At 31.9% G+C, this 21,822-nt stretch overlaps 1 protein-coding gene across 1 annotated transcript in view; it reads right to left on the reverse strand.

Annotated features, from left to right (window-relative positions):
- The window catches only part of LOC107442998 (ras-related protein Rab-37), a 138,876-nt gene that overhangs the window by 11,591 nt on the left and 105,463 nt on the right, over positions 1–21,822 (reverse strand). The window contains exons 5-6 of the mRNA XM_043051742.2: positions 13,613–13,665; positions 5,667–5,789 (exon numbers count right to left, since the gene is read on the reverse strand). Coding sequence (XP_042907676.1) covers positions 5,667–5,789; positions 13,613–13,665 — 176 coding nt within the window. The remainder of the gene's footprint in view (positions 1–5,666; positions 5,790–13,612; positions 13,666–21,822) is intronic.

Consider the following 21,822-nt stretch of genomic DNA (forward strand, 5'->3'; position numbering starts at 1 on the left):
GGGGCCCGGGGCAAAAACTTTTTTGAGGGCCCCCCTCTACTACGCTACTTCAGTAATGAAGAACCGAACTTGTATTTAAATTTTTCAAGAAAATTGACTAGAACCTAAAATAGCTATTAAGTCCTCCCTCTTTCTAATGGTCAGACGAAATATCGTTCTGTCCATTTTGATGATTTTCTGACAATTCTATGTCCATCATGCCGAATGCATCTAGCTTTTCTGATAGTTAACTTTGTCATCTAGCTGCGAAAAATTCGTATCCTTGCTGCCATAAGGGCAGAATTCAGCTAAATTTTCGCAATTGCGATGACTCAATTAAAGCCTATCAGAAGTCTGTATTTTTTTAAACATATCGCATTTTGCGATTTATAAAAAATACAGGTTTTTGATTGGCCCAATTTGTAAATCGTAATTGCGAAAATTTAGCTGAATTCCGCCCAAGAAAGCCATGGATTTACGAAATATAGACTGTGTTCATGCGATAGATTAACGAAGAAGAAGCCAACATAAAACTGACGGATTTTACACTCTACTGATATTTTGTCTGAAAAAATTTCATTAAAGAAGGAAACTTAAAATAAACTTTCTATCCGATTTGGAGCCCCCCCCCCATGAAGTGGGGGCCCGTGGCAACTGCCCCGTATGCACCAGCCTTAGTCAAGCTCTGTGCTTAACACTAACGTTTTATTCAAAGATATAGTGCGTTTTGCTTGGTTTGTAGGTACGTACGAGTATTTAAAACAATGTTTAATTTGTTGCTAACATACCACTACCAAAGCATTGTTGGACTGTGACGTACTGGATTTGTGGATATTGACTGATAGCAAAAGCTCAATTGAGAGATCGGTCACGGATCAAATGGGAAAAAATATCATTTCCAAATTGACACAGATCGGGCCTGTGTGCTTGCATTTGATTCCATCTTATGTGAGTGTCTGTGGACTGCTGATTTGTTTTGCTTGTGAAATTCTCATGGCTCATTTCTCAAAATTACAGCTTTCGATGTTCATTCTCTAAACTAAATACTCCTTAGAAGATTCTCCCAGTTCATGCATGGTGCCCTGGATTGTCTCTGCTGGTCTCAGAGTTGATTAGATGGCTAGACTTAGTCACTTTAAAAAATTTAACTGCTCAGACATCACGTCTTCCTGTCACACTCACTGGTTCAGAAACTTTTTTTTTTACGGCAGGCACTGAACTTTCGTTCTTACCTCGGAAGATGCCGGAAGTGTTGCTCATTTAACGCTACCAGTGAACCTGTGAACCCAAGTCATGGAGGCGAGAAACACTTAANCATAAAATAAATGTACAAACACAGTATCTAATAGAGTTTTATTTTAATTAACAGAAAATTATTTTTGTGGGGGTCGATGGAGATTTCAAAAAATATATATAGGGGTCGATGATCAAAAAAGTTTGGCGACCCCTGCTCTAACCCATGATCAGAGTACCACTGAACACATGTTACCTCAGTACCGTGTCAGTGCGGGCCGGGTGCGGAATTTGCATCGATCATATATAGTTGGGATTCGAATCCGGTTTCCCCTGAGACGAATACATGATCTCTGATTTTCCATCCCTACCATTTGTTAGCTTATAAGTTTTAATAAAATTTAACCATTTGCGATTTTTAAAAGTTTATCTAATTCAATATTATCAATCTGTTTTGCCATCTTTGTTATGCGTTCTACTGATGAAGATGTACTAAGGTTGTCCCTGAAATGTGTATAGGTTAGTAAGATTTTACTATTTATGATTCTTTAAATGTTTTTAGTGCATCTTAAATTAACCAAGAAACAAACCTTTGCATACATAAATTTTAAAATAACAGAAAAAAAAATCTAAAATTTAAACAAATCTTTCCGTTTTTGTTACATCCTAATAAAAAGTTAAACTACAAACAAAGCAACTTTCTGTAGTTCGAATTTATTTATGCAATTGGCTATGAAAAATTATTCCTAATTCTAGAAAACCTGCATATGATAATCTTTATATTGCCTTTAACAGTTAACTAAAACCATATTAAATGTGTCGTGATTTTCATTTTTTTACCTCCTGTGTATTGTGAAAGGTTTCAAATAAATATTTTGAAATAAAATCAAACTGCTCTTGTATTTTTTAAAAAAAAAAGCCTTGTCAGTTTTGACGAAACTCTTTTACTAGTACTGGACAAAAATATTACAAGATGAAATCTTAGTAGAATTTCTGCAACAAAAGAAAAAAAAATAGTGTTGAATAAAATAAGCGATAAATATTGAAACATTTCGATTGAATTGGATTATATTCAATCCCTTGCTTATCCAAACATGCGACTTAATCTGGAAGTTTTTATTTTTCAAAGCTGTAAGCGAAGTAAAATAAGTATTTTTAAGATATATTATACGACTCGTATAAAAAGAAACTGTTATGAAGAAAGACTGATGGACTAAGGTTTTTATTTTTTATCGAATTTGCTTTAAATGAGGAGAACTTGTGTACTTTGTTTAACTATATTTTTTAAAGTTGAAAAAAATTGCATAACCAAATGTAATCAAATTGCGTTGTAACAAATTTAAGTTATTTTTCATTGTACGAAGTTAACACAAATTTTTCTATGATGGTTGAATTTTAGCTTATAAAAGATTTTGCGGTGTGTATCGATATTTTTATTGATTTTACTGTTCAAGTAGCTAAAATTTTTTTGCACAACAAATTGTCTTTAGAATTTTGCTATTACAGATTAATATGGCTTTAAATTTATAAACCTATGACTGAAAGGTTTTATTTATTATTTTTTTTAACCTATTCTAACTTCGTTTTAACACATCATTTATAGTAACTCTTCAATAATCCCTTTAGATATTAAGCTTACGAATCTAATTCAAATCTATGACCTTCATGTCTCATTTCTAATAGCTTATTTAATTAAAATTAGTTCGCTAAAGTTGGAAAATAACAGTTTACAAATGGAAGTAGAAGATATAAAGCTATTTTATAATTCCATTAAATAGTTTCCTTTTCTATTAATTTTTTCTCTGTCCAAAAGAGCTTTAAAAGCTATTTTTCCACGTAATTATTGCTTGAAAATTAGTACTGTTTTTGTCACGGGCACGGCATCAGGCACGGTTGAGATGAAATTTCATTATTCTGGTTAATCGGAAAATGGTCAAAATTTTGCTGACGATAAATTCCGCATGTTGCAGTCAGGAAACGCTTGAAACTTGTATTGCCATCAGGCAATATTGAGATGTAAGTGCCGCAGCTAGTCAGAAAGTGGCCAAAATTTTTTCCATTTACGCAGATACAAAAGCGAGTAGTAAAACTGTAGTAAAATAATATTATAGTTTGAGTAATAAAATATCTCTTGTTAAAATTAAAATATGCATCAAGTCGCACGATATTTTTGCCGTAATTATAATAAATTTTGTAAGTGCCTAGAAACTTTTATTAGAATTAAAATATAGCACAAGTTACTCCGTTATACTTTTATTAGAATTATAGAATTTTCTTACGAGCAAATGATACAGCGTTTTTTAAGTTAGTAGACAAGTGCTTCAGATATTTCACTTATTTATTATTTCTTCAATCGACATTAAATCCGTTTTAAGACACTATTTATAGCAACTCTCCTCTAATCCCTTCACATTTAAAGTTTTTCTAATTCCTTATCCTTTCATTTCTGGTAGTTCAATTAATTAAACTGAGTTCGTAAAAGTAAGGATTCGTAAATAACATTTCAAACGGAAAATGGGAGAATTAATTTTAAGACATTAGAAGTAAGACTTTTCTCTAATGTCATTAAATAGTTTCCCCTTCAATTAATTCTTTCTTTTTTTTCTCCAAATGATCCGAAAGTAAGCTTACAGAAATTTAACGATTTAATTGCTCCTAAAATGGAAGATTAAATCCAGTTTTATTGCTTGAAAATAATTAAAAGTGTTTTAGGGTAGCAGTTTTCTTCTCCAAGAATTCGATTAGTGTTTATTTCATTAATTTTTTTTTTGTCAGTTCTTAAAAATAACTTGAAAATTTTCGGGAGCTATTTCAATATTGAAAGTTAAATAATTTAATCCTTTTATTATTATTTATTTTTATCCTATTATTTTCATTAGTATTTTTATAAAAAGTTGTTAGGAAAAAAATAACAAAATTTTGCTATACGTATTCATTGAAATTAATAATATTTTACGGCTTTTAATTACAATAATCAACTCAACTAAAATTAATTAATAAATGTATACCCCACTTGTTAAATCGAAAAATCGCTAATTAAAATCGATTAATTGATCACCGACTTCTATCGATTAAGCGATAGTCGATTTTAAAAACAAATACAAATAATAAAAGACAAATAAATACTCTTGTAATAGTTTTCTCAGTATTTAATGACTAAATATTTTTATTCGTTCAGAGTTGTTATTACTTAATATTAGAGAAATTTGTTTTAATTGCATACAATTAGAATTAAATCAAGTGTTTAGGAATTAAAACTAAAGGGAAAAAAACTGATATTGGAGTTAAATAACTGGAGAACTGAAGTGATGATATCACAAAGCACGAGAGTATTAAACAATGTTTAGAGTATTAACAATGTATTTAATGCAATGATCAGTTAAGTTTGCAGGTGACAAAATATAGTTTGGTATGAAGGGAAAAAACCCAGCAATTTATTACTATTTTTTGAAGAAAGAAAAAAAAACGAAAAGCTATTTTTTGTAATAGCTAGTTTTTGCTTCAGTGGGAATTTAAAAAAAACAAAAACATGATGCAATGTAACCTAATACTAAAATAATTTCAAACTGAATTATTAACTAAAGCCGTAATGGCTCAGGGATAGAGCGTTCGCCTTCCAGTAAGGTAAACCGGGTTTGAATTCCAGCGATGGAATTGAAACAAACAACAAATGAATTCGGAAGATTCCTCAAGCTTGCTATGATGCAACTCAAGAAATAACTAACGGTGGTATTTTATACAAATATAGCCAAATAAGGGATAACACTCCAAACCTGGCTAGCCATACATTTTATTTATGCTTGTCATATTAATTTAGTTACATTTGTTTTAAACTTACGACCTGTTAGAATTAATAAACTACAGAAAACTCTTATGAATGGTAAAATTTCGCGTTAATTTAAACACAAATCACATTAATAAAACTTCCTGGAATATTAAGCCTGTTCACACATCGCTTCGTAAGCGTAACATAAGCGGAGGGATACACCGGAAGTTTTCTAAATCTCTTCCGGATCTAGGAACCTTGTTATTGTTTATATTCAGTCAACCACCCATACGAACATACGATTCTTCATCCATAGAGATAGTAATAGAGGTTAGAATATTCTAAATTTCTCCCCCTCTGGGGATATTTCCGTATAGTGATCTGTCGCGCCAACTGCAATCGCTAAGGTGTCAAATAGATTTTAAACTTGCAAATCTTTTTAAAAGAATATATAACTGTTTGCCCGTGCGTGGTTACGAGTTATACCTTTCGAGTTGGTCCCTTTCTGTGATGTTTTTTTTAAAGTTTCGCGCGCGTCGCTGCCCTGAAGTTTCCAAGACTTGGCGATTATCCTGCTACAGATCAGGATACGGAATAGTCTTCTTGGGATTGTTTGTTTCAGTAGGTGTAACTGTTTAATGGACTGTTCCATAGGCAACTTGAGAACAGAAATAGCAAATGAACTTACTTTGGCTAATCTCTCTCCATCCTCGTACATCACTTGGCGTTCAGAGTTTGAATCTGCTTTATTTCCTATCAACATTATGACTACATCATCTTGTGCATATTCATTTATTTCTCCCAACCATGCCTGAAAACAAAGATGAGAAAATAAATAAATATTTTAACAATATTTGTTTTTAGAATATTACACACAAATTTCATGATAAAGATCCTATTTGATATCCTAAATCTGTTTCGGGGACAGTAATGGTTATAGAAATGGAAAGAGAAACTCTCTTTCCATTTCTATTCTATTTCATAAAATATTGCTTGTTTTTAGAACATTGCACACAAACTTTAGGATAAAAATCCCATTTGATACCCTTAATCTGTTTTGGGGACAGAAATGGTTATAGAAATGGGAAGAGAAAGATGTGTATAAACCAATTGGAAAATCCAGCTTTTTGCAAACGGCTGACTAAAAGAAAACAATTACTATTTATCAGTGTGTATAAGCTAATTGGAAAATCCGGCTCTTTGCAAACGTCTGATTAAAGGACGTCATATTGCACTCATCATTGAAGCTTATTGAAAAATCAGGTTATTTGCAAACGGTTAACTAAAGGACGACTATTAGCATTTATCAATGTGCATTAGCTGAATGCTAAATCTTGCTCTTTCCAAACGGCTAACGATTATTTGCAATGCGCCTACAAGGCTCATAGCGGTAAGTGCTTTCTAATGCCATCAGCCGGATTTTCCAATTATCTTACGATTTGTATAAAAGCATATGAATAAAAGTATATGAATGAAAGCATAGTTGTCTTGGAAAAAAAACAACGATTTTTTCACTTTTCTTCCAACTAATTTATAATATGAAATATTAAAGTACTTTAGTGTATTTTAAGAAAGAGAAGTGTTAAAATTTTTTATATCCTGTCTAATTACTTCGATTCCTTCTTTTCTTCTATTGTCATTGAAATATGTCCATACATTATCGACATGTTATATCATGGACAAATATTACACAGTGAGACAATATTAAACCTCATAAAAGTGCTGAAAAGTTTGAGAACTCCTGAAGCACATAATGTATTTGATTTTTTTTTGTAGGAAATGCGTAACGTATCCTTAAATCTCTAACAATCCTTGTCGAAGTTTAAATGTAATTTTAAGTAAGGGAAACATAATCCATCATTTTTCGAAGCTTAAAATTCTTCTACGAAATACTTGCTTTAAATTATGTTGAATTTGACAAAAAATTTTCTGTTTTGACAGGGGCAACTTACTTCCCCGTAAAACTGTCAATAAGAAAGACTGAAGAATCGTTTGACAAGAAATATTGTAAATGTGTTGTAACACTTTCAAAATAATATTCTTTATAAATAATATAAAGAAGCATTATCATGTAATAATCGATCAAATCCACGATTTAGTCGTAAGCATATATTAAATCGGCTAAGCTCTCGTCGTTATTTATTATAATTCTTTTGAAATTTTAACATTGCGTACATTAAAGTTTGGCGTAATGTTCTAAGACCATTCGAAAAAAAATTGTTCCGTAATACCAAAATGTATTAATTTATGATTTTTTTAAAATTTTTTTGTTGAGTTAATGTGGATATGGTCACTTTTTTGACACTGGTCTGCCCAGTTCCAGACAGTTTATTTGCCCAACAATTTTCCTGACTTGTCATTCGCCCGACAATTTATTTTTCTAACGGGTACATTTGCCTGACAGTGTCCGCATGTAACAGAAATAAGTATAAGATTCTCTGTTGGCAACAATTTAACCTTTTAAATAAGGCTGATCTACTTATGGCAAGAAAGTGCAAGCGATATTTTATAACTGTTTATGCAGTAACCGCTTATGTTGGAAACGCTCTATGTTGTGAACATTTTGGGTAACATTAAAATTTTTTTTTTAGTCTTCGTTCTTTTCTTTTACTTATTATTTTTTGCTGTTTTTATTCTATTTTTTTAAAAAATTCCTTTTGTTTTATAGTTTTTATTATTCTTTTTGCATTTTAATCCTTTTTCAAAATTTTTTATTTCGTTTTTCTTTTAAAAAAATTTTCCTGAATTTTTTAAACATTTTGTATTTGCTTTTTCGCTACTTGATTACAATGAATTCTCTGTTATGCAATCACATTACAATGGAATATTGTGAGCAATACCACGCAAATAGTCCATAGTTGTACGATTGCTCCAAATGGGTCTTTTTTTTTTTTTACACGATATAGCATGATAGTGGAAACTTTTTAAGTACTTCGCAGAAAGATTTATATCATTTCATTGAATAAACTTCTGTCAAAAGAATTGTGGAAGAATCGATCTAGGGGAAAAAAGAAGAGTGTGAGGTTCTTTTAACTTTACTTGAATGTGCATCATGTGTTATTAGAAGTTTCTAAATTTATATTCTATCCACCGAAAATGATATTTTAACATTGCCTCTCAGCAATCACATTGTTTCTTATACAGTAAAACCTTTCGGGAGAGATCACTCTCCGTTGATGGAGGTTGGTCGTTCTTAGAGGTTACCTCCATTGACTTCAAAATTGTTATCGATGGTATATGATTTTTTTGCAAACTATTTTAATTTTAGTCAGTGACATTTTCCTGGTGCGGAAGTGCCAATTTTGTTCTCATCATGAAAAGACGGATCCATGAATAAAATTTAGCGTCGATAAAAATTATCCCAACTAATATAATTATGTATAAAAACAAATTTACCAAACATGAATGATGAAGCTATTATAAATAAATAAACAATTATGTTTTCTGTTTAAGTTCGCATTTAATTTTATATGGTGGAATTTTTAATTGTAGTTTCTTCAAAACAGATGTTTCAAACACTCATCATTTTTAACTCATCCATTTTTATTTGTTCAATCAATAGTAGAAAACTAATTAAATGCATAAATATTATTATAAATATGTGATAAAATAATGTCCTTTGCATGGCGAAAATTCTTTGTGATTTTACACTAAATACCCAGTAGCCAAAGAGGCAAAAATTGCATATTGTAGCAAATAGCAAAATAATTATAATAGATATCAACAATAATTATGTTATGACTAAAATTGGATTTGTTTTAAAAAATATTTTTACTTTTCACTGAGCTTAGCATAAAACTTGTGTTTTTTGGGGCTATTTTTGCCCCAGTCTTCATTGTACCAAAGTAGCTCTCCTAAAAACTTTGACCACGAAATGAGCTATAATAATATACAAAATTTAAAATGAGCTATAAAACTATTGCTTTTTTTTATTCCTAAATAAATTATGTCATTTAATGATAGTATTATGGCAATAATACGACTGGATGCAATTTGTTTCTCTGTTTTTTTGTGAAGTGTTATCATTTGTTATTAAATTTTGCCTTATGATACTATTCCGTATCATAAGGCACGATACTGAAAAATAATGAATATTTACATAAAGTTATTTTTTGCATGGAATTGTCTATAGAAAAACGATTATAATTGTGCGTAAAAATTTTCCAATTCTTTAAAAAGTTCTCGAGATATAGTGAAATACGCTAAAAGTAAAATTAACATTAAAGTGTCCAAACTTTGGAGCGCCCTCCTGACAAAATTATTTTGACCATATTTTCTAGATTGCGGCTACCATTTATATTTTGAGGGTCAGAAATACGAATCCATCGGAAAAAAAAGTCACGCTTATTCAGAGAAAGTACGTTTCTTTGTTTGATTTCGTTACTTAAAATACAGTCTGCACTTATTAATTAGCATATTTGAGTTTTCCCCCTTAAACCATTAAGATTGATTCCTAGAACGTGAAGATCAGATCATCATTAGATCAAAAGTTATTCAGGGTGGTCCTTTTTTTTTCATTGCTTAACAGTTAATCTTTTATTTCTCTTTTTGTAAAACATAATTAATACTAATGATTTATTTAAAAAAATTAAAATCAATAAAATATTTAAAAAAACAGGTTAAATATATTTAATTTTGATGCGTGAAAATTAATGTATCTCGATATTATGTAACTAAAACCTAAGCAACATTTCATACCTATTTTCAAAGCTTCGCTTTAATTTTAAGTTTCAATTTTTTGTATAAAATGAAACACTGCTGCTTGTACCCCACCATAGATTCGAGTTAATACTTATGTACTAGTGAGTTGGATTTGAATATTTGCAGTGGTAGACACACTACAGTACTCCCCCACCAGAATTATAGCTGTTGTAGATTTCGATGAACTGGATACCACTAGTTGATTCATTGCTATTTTGTGAGTAACCGGGAGAGCTGCATTAAGATCACCGTACTTTTTGAGTGCTGATCGTGAGAGCTGTATTAAGTTCACGGTCGTGATCGCTCCTGTGTTGCCTATAGCAGTCGAGTGAATACGTTGTACGCTATGTGTGATCGGGACTGAGTAGTAACAGCGCTAGGAGGTGAATAATGTCGCAGTCACATGTAGCAAGTGAACCGTTCAATATGAACCATCCATCGAAGTAGACGTGTTCAAATCGAAATGGGAGTTTCTGTCAAGGTAGGCGTTTTCCGATCACGTCCGGGTCACCAATGTGGGGAAAATAGTTATCGGCCATGTCAATTTCATTTTTTTTTGAAAAAGGTACAACATCATAGAAACGTGTGTTAACATGTCTTATATACTAGTGAATTGGAATTATATTTTTGTAGTGGTAGATACACTACAAGTACAATACTTTTTTTGCAGGGATAGGTATTGAGTGACAAGGGGGCTCCGTGTTTTCCTTTTCTCAGATATGGAAAGATTTATTTTTTTGAGAAACCAGAAATGGCATTGCTCAGATATGTGGATCGTCGAATGGTTTTCCTGGAAATTACTTCAAAGGGAAGGAATCTTGTTAACAAAATCTGCGAATGTCAATAATGCATTGTATTCTTTCTTAGCAGAGACTAATATAGGGAACATAGATATAGGAAACATAGATATAATCTGCCTTTATATCTATGTTTCTTAGTAATCAGACTAGATGTTTGATGAAACGAATGTCTACTACAACAGACCAAAGTGATATATACAATCAACTGAATACCTTTGATCTCATATTACACCCCTCTCGTCTCAGTATTAATTCCTTTTTCTGAGGGAAGTAAAAATTCCCAGATAGAATACCTCTTTTCTTCAAGGAAAGAGGGAACTAAACTCAATCGCTTCCCTTATCAATTTGTTTAAAAAAAATGCAAAAAATCAACACATTTTTTTAATATTTCATTAATAAATACTAGGAACTAAAACAAAACATAATACACAAGTTTCAAGTTGAAATTTCAATTTTTTTTAATGTGTAAAAACATTTAGTTCACTATCCTGAGTAGTCTCGGGCAAATGAAAAAAGTTAAATATAAGTCTTTGTAAACTCATGTTTGTGAAAATTGCAACACCATGAAGGACTTACGCGAGTGAGCTGAAGTTTTCAAGAAATGCAAAGTAGAGCATAATATGCAAATGATTAGAATTTCAGACCCGTAGCGCATGCGTATGCTGAGCAGTGCCCTCTGAACGGTGGCTGGATCCGAATAAATAGACGGCTGTAGAGAGGCGTGTATGATTATTGGTGGTTATCTGCTAGTGGTAAACGTTAGCTCAGACGTTACTTATGCCTCTTCGACGAAAGAGAGCGAGATTTCAACAACTTACGGAGTTTGAAAGGGGGAGAATCATCGGCCTTCGTGAAGCTGGATTGTCTCATCGTGCAGTAGCCGCTCGTGTGCAGCGTAACAGCAGCACAGTGATGCATGTTTGGGAGCAGTGGACGGACGAGTGTCAGACAACTCGGAAATCTGGGAGTGGACCCCGAAATGTCACGTCAGCTCGCTATGATAGACACCTGCATGGGGCTGACAGACCGCACGGCTCCCTCTAGACAACTGGCAGCACAGTGGTTCATAGCTACAGGTGTTTCATTGTGTGCTTCATCAATTCGTAGACGTCAACTGCAGCGTGGACTGCGCGCAAGGACTCCTTTATACAGGATCACCCTCACGCGAAACCATAGCCACCTGCGGCTACAATGGGCCAATCAGCATAAGGACTGGCGTGCTGATTGGCAGCATATCGTGTTTTCTGACGAATCCCGCTTTAATTTGTGGTACCATAATGGCCGCATTCGTGTCAGACGCTATGCCTGTGAACGCCACCTTCCGGAGACAACAACCGGTACAGCAGTGAAGTTTTACAGCCCCAAGCTGTTCCCTTCTTTCAAGCCTTGCCAGGCGCTGTATTTCAACAAGAAAATGCCCGTCCTCATATTGCTAGGACTGTTCAATCCTTCCTTGCATTGCGGCAGGTACAGCTTCTTCCTTGGCCTGCGTATTCCCCGGATACGTCACCGATTGAACATGTGTGTCATTTCGTTGGTCGGTGCCTCGCGTCCTGTTGCTTCTACAGACGAACTTTGGGTACGCATACAAACTATATGGAATGCTCTTCCTCGGAGAGACATTCAAAATTTACTTGACTCCATACCACGTCGTGTAGCAGCGCTTATTGCGGTGCGTGGTGGCTGCACAAAATACTGATTTCGATCTCTCGTTATCGCTTGTTTGCTTTGAAAGTTTAATCATTTATTTGTACCACTCAACCGTGTAGTAAATTTCATTCAATTATGGCGATTCCTTCATAGTGTTGCAATGATAGTTTTTAAAACAAGATACAACACAAAGTGATACTTTCCAAACGCATATGCCATTTTCTTTTCTATGCAAATTCAGCAACCCTCGTATATACAATCGCACAAAACACGTGGGCAATCCCACAATCCAACAGCAAAACTCTCAAACAAAATTTGGCAAACTTCCAATCACAGCACGTAATTATTATTATTTGCTCCCGGGCGAGTATAAACGTAAATAAAACAAAACGTACTGACAAATTCTGCTACGCCCGATTTTTCTCGGGATGATAAATAGTTGCAAAATATACATACCCGAGTTAACTCGGGATAATCTGGGAAATGGTAAAGACTACAAATTAAAATATTCTTTTTAGCAGTTTTTTCTCAACATTTTCCTTTTAACTTTAAGAAAAAGTTAAGAAAGAGTCGATTTTAAATTATCATAATTTCTCAAAATTATATCTCCCATACTTGGGGCAACCCTTGACCGTCGGGGCAACACCCCCACTGCCCCGGAGTAGTTACGGCCCTGTAGGGTTGTTAGAGTTAGATACTGTAACTTTGCAATTAAGTTTAATGTGGTGTGTTGATATCTTGATATGTAGTGCGATTTGTAAGAAAATGGATCTTATACTTGCGAATAGGAGGTGATAGATATCTATATAACAAGGTGATAGATACAGATTCGAATCTGAGCATGTGTGCTACACCGTAAAATTTGAATATTTTTTTTTTTATTAAAAATTCTTTTTAGAGGCTTTTAATTTTAAAATTTACTTAAACTGGTTTGTAAAACTAGTTTACTAATTTTAGTCTTAAGTGCAAATGAATTTTTTAATATCAGGTTTGAAGTGTCAAGTTTAGATGTTTTTCATGTGACACATGAAAATATATTATTGCTTTGATGTACATAAAAATATTTTAAGAAATATTTTTTTCACGACATAAATATTTACTTACCAAATTTAAATACATAAAAAAAGAAGTATCCTTATTTAAAGCTATAATAATGTTTGATTGACCCGCACATAACAGCACTTTTTTATTATTTCGTTTCGTTTTTATATTCCATATCTTATTTTATTAGCCAAACATCAAAACGCATGAAAGTGTTGCAGATTATGAACGCGGATTATTTAGTTTTTAAAATTATGGTTCGTAAAATATTTTGCTTAGTTTAGCAACAAAAGGGCAATTCTGTATCAAACTCTAAACGAAAAAAAAAACGATATGGAAAATTAAAAAAATAATTGTTTATTTTTTTTCCATTTTTTGATGACAAAGAATTGTTTGAAAAATATAACATTGCTAAATAGGAATCCATGTTTTGTATACTCACCCTAGTATTGTCGAAGCTTGATTTATTCGTGACGTCATAAAGTAAGAGGAGAGCTATTTTAAAAAGAAAAGAAAAAAGATAAGAATGATGGTAATTTACAGTTTGTACTTTAATTTCACTGATGGTCATTTTGAAAGATATAATTAAAATTGTTTTATTATTGTAAACAATGGTGTATTACATTTGTTATTAAAGCAAATGTATTACACCTAAAAGGAGTTGCTGCTTTATAATTCATATTATGCATTGACAATCAACAATTTATGATTTATAAAAAATAAATAAATAAATAGAGGAGTATCATTACTTTCCACTTTAAAAGGAAGTTTCCACTTTTATGATTACTTTCCATTTCAATTTCGTTTCCCATCATAAAATAGGGATACTTTCTCCCGTAAAACAGATACTTTTCTTGATACAAATGATATTTTCCACCATTCAAAATTTTTTTTATGGTGGAAACTTTATATCTGCCAATTATATCTCACTTCGATCATGAATTTTTAAAGTGGTAGTTAAAAGATAATTAAACAAATTTTTTTTAAAAAAATTTCCAGAGCTAAACAGGATTATCTTCTTAGTTTTTCTGCCACCAGACCATTTCTTAAGGACCAAACGAAAGTTGTTTAAAAGATGGCTATCGTATCAGATATATGCATGGAGTGAAATTCGTAATAAAAGTACTTAAACAAAGAAATTATAATGTCAATATGAAAGACCACAATTAGTGATAGTCGACATTAGTGATAGTCGACATAAACATTTTAAAGACACAGAAATGACCGTGCAGGTTACCTACACTGATGTAACTAAGCACAGTTGTTCCCAAGGAATAACAGATTACGACGCAAGCACACGGTGCGACGCACGCGTTACTTATTAGTGTACGCAAAAAACGGCTCCTACTTAAAAAACAGCACTCGTACTTCGATATTTTACAATCCAATTACGATGGGTTTAGGAAAAATATCAGTATTAAAAATACTGGATAGGTGTAGGAATAATAATTTGGCGTGGACACCGGTGTATGTAAGGATAATATCTTCATGTTTTTTATGATTAAAAATACTTGCCCGGTATTCCCTACAATGATTTTAAAAAAAAATTTAAATACCATCGAGCGGTATTCACTCACATGGTATTTCCTTCGCCGATGATTTTCCTAATCTAACTTAATCGGACATTAGAACATTGAATAAGTATTAAAATATCAATGAATAAATCAAGATCAAATAGGACAGAACAATTATTTGTATCTGTTACCGAGAATGACCGAATCAAGAGAATGTCGACTTTCAACGGTGAATGTCAACAATCACAGAGTCACTTTGGCGAATGCCCGAAATATTTGGTATATCTGATTTGATATTAAGTTATTCGTTGATATTATTATATTTATTCGATATTTTATTATCTGCTGAGGACAGATTGAGAGAAACAACAGTGTTCAGAATACTGGTTAAATGCTTACCAGGTACCTAACCTTAAAAAATTATTGATGTAGGGCATACCGGGCAGTGGCACAGAATTTTAAAACTTCAGAGCAGAGAATACCGGCAAGTGTATCCCGGGCAATGACACTCGACTATACCTAGTACATATTTCGGACATATACCAAAGCGACTATGTGGTTGTCGACATTCACCGGAGAAAGTCGACATTCTTCAGATTTCCGTCTTTCACGGTAAAAGTGATACTTGTAATTCTTTTTTTACCGTCGAACAAAAAAAGTATACTTTCACGTTCTCAATAATTCTGAAGTGGTAGCAAGCTTAGTAACAGAGCCAAGAAATTTGCATACATTAATTTAACTGAAACTATAAATATTTAAGTTTGGATAAGAAATGTGGGACTTTTATAAACGTACTGTGGTATAAAATCTTTGCTAAAACTCGTCTAGTTTAAAACACTACAAAAAATAAAAATTCTGTAAATATCGATCCTAAAGTGCTATCAATAAAATTTAAACTTATGAAAATTTCTATACATGATTTTAAAATTAAACTGTTAAAAATTTTATCCTTTAAAGTCAAAGAGTTTGAAAAAAAAAATTCCAGTAAAAAAAGTTTTGTGAGTAATCAACTAAATTGATGCATGAAAAAAAGCACTTAGTTTGCATTTTGCATATTTACATATTTTCATTTTTATTCTTTCATGGCTTAGAAAGAAGAAAAGCTCGCAAGGAGGTGAATGCATTAACTTCAATCGATGAACTTTATTCATGAAGATAACAACAGGAATTGGATTATATCTTATTGTATTAAATATGCAAAAGGCTCGAGTTCAGACGATTTCTCAGATAAAAGCGAGAGTATTTTTAGATAAAATTATTGCAGTTATGCACGTTGGCAACGTAGAGAGTCATGAAATGGATTGTATGGGCATGACGTCATAACAGTAAAAGGGTTTTTAACTTTTCTGTGATTCGAAAAATGTGTTTTCGCTTTGAGAAGAAGTGTCGATTCCCAAGATACTGGATTAAAAACTGTGGAATTCAAGTTACGAAAACTTGAAATAAATTCCATTTCGAATGGAACTACTGCACAATAAACATGATTTATCTTAGCTGGAATCTTTTATATTTTTTTATGAACTCTGGTGAATTTCGGAAAAGTAGTTTTCCGCTTTTTTTAGAACAAGAAAAAAAATCTTTGATACAAAATCAGAAAATATTCCATTATTTCTTAGAATATCTTTCATCCATTGAACATTCGGTACGTACAATTATTGCAAAGAGTTTTTTAAATACATTGACCCTTAACCCTTTAATGGGCCCTTTATTTCTAATAAAGGTAAATTAAAGTGTTTTTGGAATTGAAATTGTTTTAAGAGCAGAAATTGATATAAGAAAAAAAAGCTCATTTAGTTTATAAATAAATGTTATAAATGCTACAAACTTCAAGAGGAATTATGTATTTTATAATTTTTATACGTTGTTTTAAACTAACAAATGGTTACCAATTTTATTCAAACGCTCTTCAAGGAAGCTGAAGTTATTAACAAATGGAAACCAAAATTAAAAGTGGTGGTAAGTATACTTACCACGGTCTTCGAAAGGCTTAATATAAGGAGTATTTCATGGGGAAAATCCATGGAAGAAAAATAATTAAGAAATGGCCAGTTCGGAAAGAGAAGTATACGATTTGCTGTGAAAATCATGCGTTATTCTAAATTGCTGGATTGTACTTTAAAAGGAGGGTAATTTGCAGTGCACTACAAAAGCGACTCTAATATAAAAAACTGATCCGATCTGACTCTGAAATAAAAAACCGACTCTATCTGGCAAATAGGGCTGTCAATGGGCTAAGAAGATTTATTAAATCTAGGTTTCTTTCTAGAAAAACAAAGTTCTTAATCTTCAAAGCTCTTGCCAGTCTTGACATACGTTCTGAAGCTTGGATAATGACAGAACTGGAGGAAAATTGTATCGCAATATTTGAGAGAAAATGTTTGCGGAGTATACTTGGCGGTGTAAATGAAAACAAAAACTCGAGAGGGAGATTTAACTTTGAACTGTACAAGATTTATAAACAACCCGATATTAATAAATACATAAAAATAAATAGAATGAGTTGGATGGCCACGTGATTCGAATGAGTGATGACAATATTATAAAAAATATACTGCTTTTTAGACCCACTGGAACAAGAACGCGAGGAAGGCCACGGTTGAGATGAACTGACTCGGCTGAGTCTGATTTTCTTGGAATTAAAGAAAAGAATTGGAGATCAAAGATAAATCTGAGGTTGTTATGGAGACATCTTCAGAGGAAGGCATTGGCCCACATTGGGCTATTTGGCTAACTATGATAATGATAACAAAAGTTTTTTTAAAATTATGTACTGATTTTTTTAAAAATAATTTTTATTAAATTTAAAACTTTTTTTCTAAGAAGCTTTTTTTAATGTCAATCTCGGACACGATTTATAAAAATAAACTTTTGAGGTGAAAATGTTTGTCGAAAGCTTCAGAGCAGCAGTTCCCAATTTTTTCGGCTACTGAACCCTAAGTAATCAATCTTCGTTTGGTTGAACACCAACTTTATAAGTAAAGTTTAAGGTAACTGAATATTATAACTTATAAAAGACTAAATTTAAAACATTTAATTAAAGGAATGATTATTTTTCATCGTTTTATCATTAATAATCCTAATTAGGTTTTATGCCCGACTGTTAAATTCGCAGTCCTTGTGCTGTATTTAGTCTAGCTATGAATTTGTTTCTGCTGTATATGTCACAGTGAATGACCGAAATCAAGAGAATGTCGACTTTCACCGGTGAATGTCAACAGTCACATAGTCTCAAATATTTGTTGTATCCTATTTGATATTTATTTATTCGTTGATATTATTATATTTATTCGATACTTTAATATCAGCTGAGGATAGATCAGGAGAAACAGTGTTCGGAGTACCGGGCAAATGCATCTTTATCGTTGTTTTCCGAATTACATAGATACAGAAATATATACAGTAGGGAACCGATTATCCGGAACGGTCGGGACCATCGCTATTCCGGATAACTGATTTTTCCGGTTTTCTGAATCGCTACAAAAAGCCGTTTTTTTNACGATTTATAAAAATAAACTTTTGAGGTGAAAATGTTTGTCGAATGCTTCAGAGCAGCAGTTCCCAATTTTTTCGGCTACTGAACCCTAAGTAATCAATCTTCGTTTGGTTGAACACCAACTTTATAAGTAAAGTTTAAGGTAACTGAATATTATAACTTATAAAAGACTAAATTTAAAACATTTAATTAAAGGAATGATTATTTTTCATCGTTTTATCATTAATAATCCTAATTAGGTTTTATGCCCGACAGTTAAATTCGCAGTCCTTGTGCTGTATTTAGTCTAGCTATGAATTTGTTTCTGCTGTTTTTTGTCACCGTGAATGACCGAAATCAAGAGAATGTCGACTTTCACCGGTGAATGTCAACAATCACATAGTCGCTTTGGTGATCGTCCGAAACATTCGTTATATCCAAGTTTGATATTAATTTATTCGTTGATATTATTATATTCATTCGATACTTTAATATCAGCTGAGGATAGATTAGGAGAAACATCAGTGTTTGAAGTACCGGACAAATGCATCTTTATTGTTGTTTTCCGAATTACATAGATACAGGCTATTCTATAAAGAAGAAGAATATTCTATAACTATTATACAGTTCTATGTACGTTCTGAATTCACATTTATTCATTGGAATGACGAAAGCAATGTTGACTTCACTTTTAGTTGTAATGAATCGAAGACAGATAAAATTATTTTACCGTAATACACACATCAGTAACAGCAAGTGATGATGAAATCGGAAGTTATATTGTTGGTAATAGAAAAGGTAAAAATTATTGAGAAATTGTTCTCCAAATGTTTGGTGTGTTCTCCTTCAATGTTTGTCATGTTCTGGAGAGTTTTTTAAAGTTCTTCTACCTTCTCCTTAGGGAAATTTTGCTTCTTATTTGCTGCTAAGAAAATAGCGTCCGTCATTGCCACAGGTTACGATGGAACTAATGCCCGATATTTTCAGGCTCCCGCTAGAGGGCGTACTCGAGCGTTGCGATCGCGAATTAAATATTTAAATGTGCGCAGATAAGCTGTTTTTTTTGTTCAAATAGAGCTATAAGTCAGAAATCATCACTTAAGTTATCTTTAAAATATGTGAAAAACTGAATCGCTTACAGTAAAATTTAAAACAGTGACTAACAGTGATTTCGTTCTTCGCTCATCCCTATTTAAAGAATGAATTACTGTTTGATAAAAAAACTGTATTAACATCAAGTGTCATCCACTACAAGTTTAAAAAATTGTATTTGAGCTCGAGTGGATGAATAAAAAGCATTTCATTAACGATTGAAACTTTGAACAAGATACAAGGAGAGTGGAGAGGAATTAAATAAAATATGGTTGATTCGAATTTTATTTTCGAAAAAAGATCTTGATGAATTAATCGTTGTAGAAATATCCAAGAAATTTAGCCTGCTTATGAGAATGAAAAAAAGTCGTGACGTAATCATCCTGACGTAAAGTAATCGAAGGTGATCCATTCTCTGAGTAATGAGGCTTAGAAAGATCCTCTACCATAACTTCCCTAAGAAAAACATGTCTTTAAATTGACGTAAAGATTTGTGTGCTTTACATTTCAAAATTTTTTGACTATTAATAAATAAAATACTAAACAGTGATCAAAAAATTTTTTTTGTTGGAAAATATCTTTGGTTAAATGAATTTCATAAATCACCGCAAAAAACTTTTCGAATTTCTTAAAAAGTTCCTAAAGACATAATAAAATTAAGATTTATAAGTCGAAGCTTTAGATCTTTTTCCTGCTTAAACTATTGCCTAACATATTTTCCAAATTACTGCCAACACCCATGATTTTGCTGGTCAAGAATCCAAATCCGTCTACAAAAAAAAAAATATTTAGAAAAAGCATATTTTTTTTTTGTCAAAACTCGTAATTCAAAATACTGTTTCTACTGATTACATAGTATATTTAAGATTAGGCCCTCTAACAAATAATGTAACGGGTCATAATATTTTGCCGCGTCCGAGTACGCCGTAAAAAGTTAATCTTTTACACGGTAAATTTTGGGTACACAGTAAAAATTTTATTTGTAACTGGGCCGGTTCCGGGTATTCGGAAAAATTTGAATTAATTACCTTCAAGGCATGCGGAAAAATTTGAGTTAATGACCAGGCCGGTTCCAGGTATTTTGAAAATTTGAATTGATTACCCGGCCGGTTGAAGGTATTAGGAAAAATTTGGATTGATTACTTCGCCGTTCTGGATATTCAAAAAAAAATTGAATTAATTACCCAGCCGGTTCCGGATATTCAAAAAAGTTTGGATTAATTAGCCAGTCGGCTTCGGATATTCAGAAAAGTTTGAATTGATTACCCAGAAGGTTCAAGGTATTTAGAAAAATTTGGATTGATTACTCGACCGTTACGGACATTAAAAAAAAATTCAATTAATTACCCATTCAGTTCCAGATATTCGGAAAAGTTTGAAATAATTACCCGACCAGTTAAAGGTATTCGAAAAAATTTGAATTGTTTACCCAACCTGTTCAGGGTACCAGGACGAAAATTATAATATTTACACAAAAACAATATTAAAACCATATAATTTTCTACTGAACAAATAATTCACAAGATATAGTTCTAAGAAAACTTATTACATGCCTGCAATATTAATGAAACATGATTTTATTTTCAAATTTCTTAAAACTAAATAAATAAAAAAATTTTTCTAAAGGAAATTGGGAATGATTGTTTGGATGTGGTAGAGGGGAAAAAGAACACCAGAAAAAATGCACCGCATCAGTAAATTAACGATGATTATTATATGAAATTAACAAATAATCCAATTCGCGTTGTTGGGCAAAAATTCAATATAATTAAGTAAACATGTTTCCAAGTAAAAATTCAATCCTTAATTATCGATGACCCATTTTATTATCTTTTCAATACAAAAGTAAATCAACTTAACGACTGAAAATGTCATAAAATGTTTTAAAATGAGTTATATGTTTAGTTATATAAAAATATAAAGAGATTTTTTCTTTCTTTTACTTTTTTTCGACAGTTTATTTAGTGGTTTTTGTTAAAACACCTGTCTTGGTTTTAACATGTGCGCCTACAATATAAAATGATAACAACATATTAGTACTTTTATTCATTTGCGGAAAGTAAATTTAGTATGAGAGTAATACACATTAATCGTATTTTTCAACAGTTATTTTTGAATTTTATTCATTTTTACCTTAAATTCTCCATTTGGTTTTTTTTAAAATTTAGTTAAAACGGTATTGATTTCACATAAACGTTTAGCATGCGCTCTTTAGCGTCAAAAACTTTTAAAGGAAAAAGACAAACATAAAGCAAAAATGATAGAGGCTATAAACTCGTTCAGAGCTAAGCTAGTTTTGTGGATATCACATTTGAAAATAAAGTCTCTTGTGCAATTTCCAAACATGAAAAAAATGATAGGTAACAGTGAAATTGACTTATTAACATTTGTCATCAACCTCCAATTGCTTCAAGATCAATTTAAAAAGCGCTTTCAACAATTTAATATCATCGAGCCTTTGATAACTTTTTTGTTAATCCTTTTACCAACTAAATAAACATAACCGCAATAGCAACATACATTTCAGAATTAAAAATTGTGGATCTTCAGAATGACATTATCCTCAAAACTATT

Source organism: Parasteatoda tepidariorum, chromosome 9 (assembly GCF_043381705.1).
Source record: "Parasteatoda tepidariorum isolate YZ-2023 chromosome 9, CAS_Ptep_4.0, whole genome shotgun sequence".
NCBI lineage: Eukaryota > Metazoa > Arthropoda > Arachnida > Araneae > Theridiidae > Parasteatoda > Parasteatoda tepidariorum.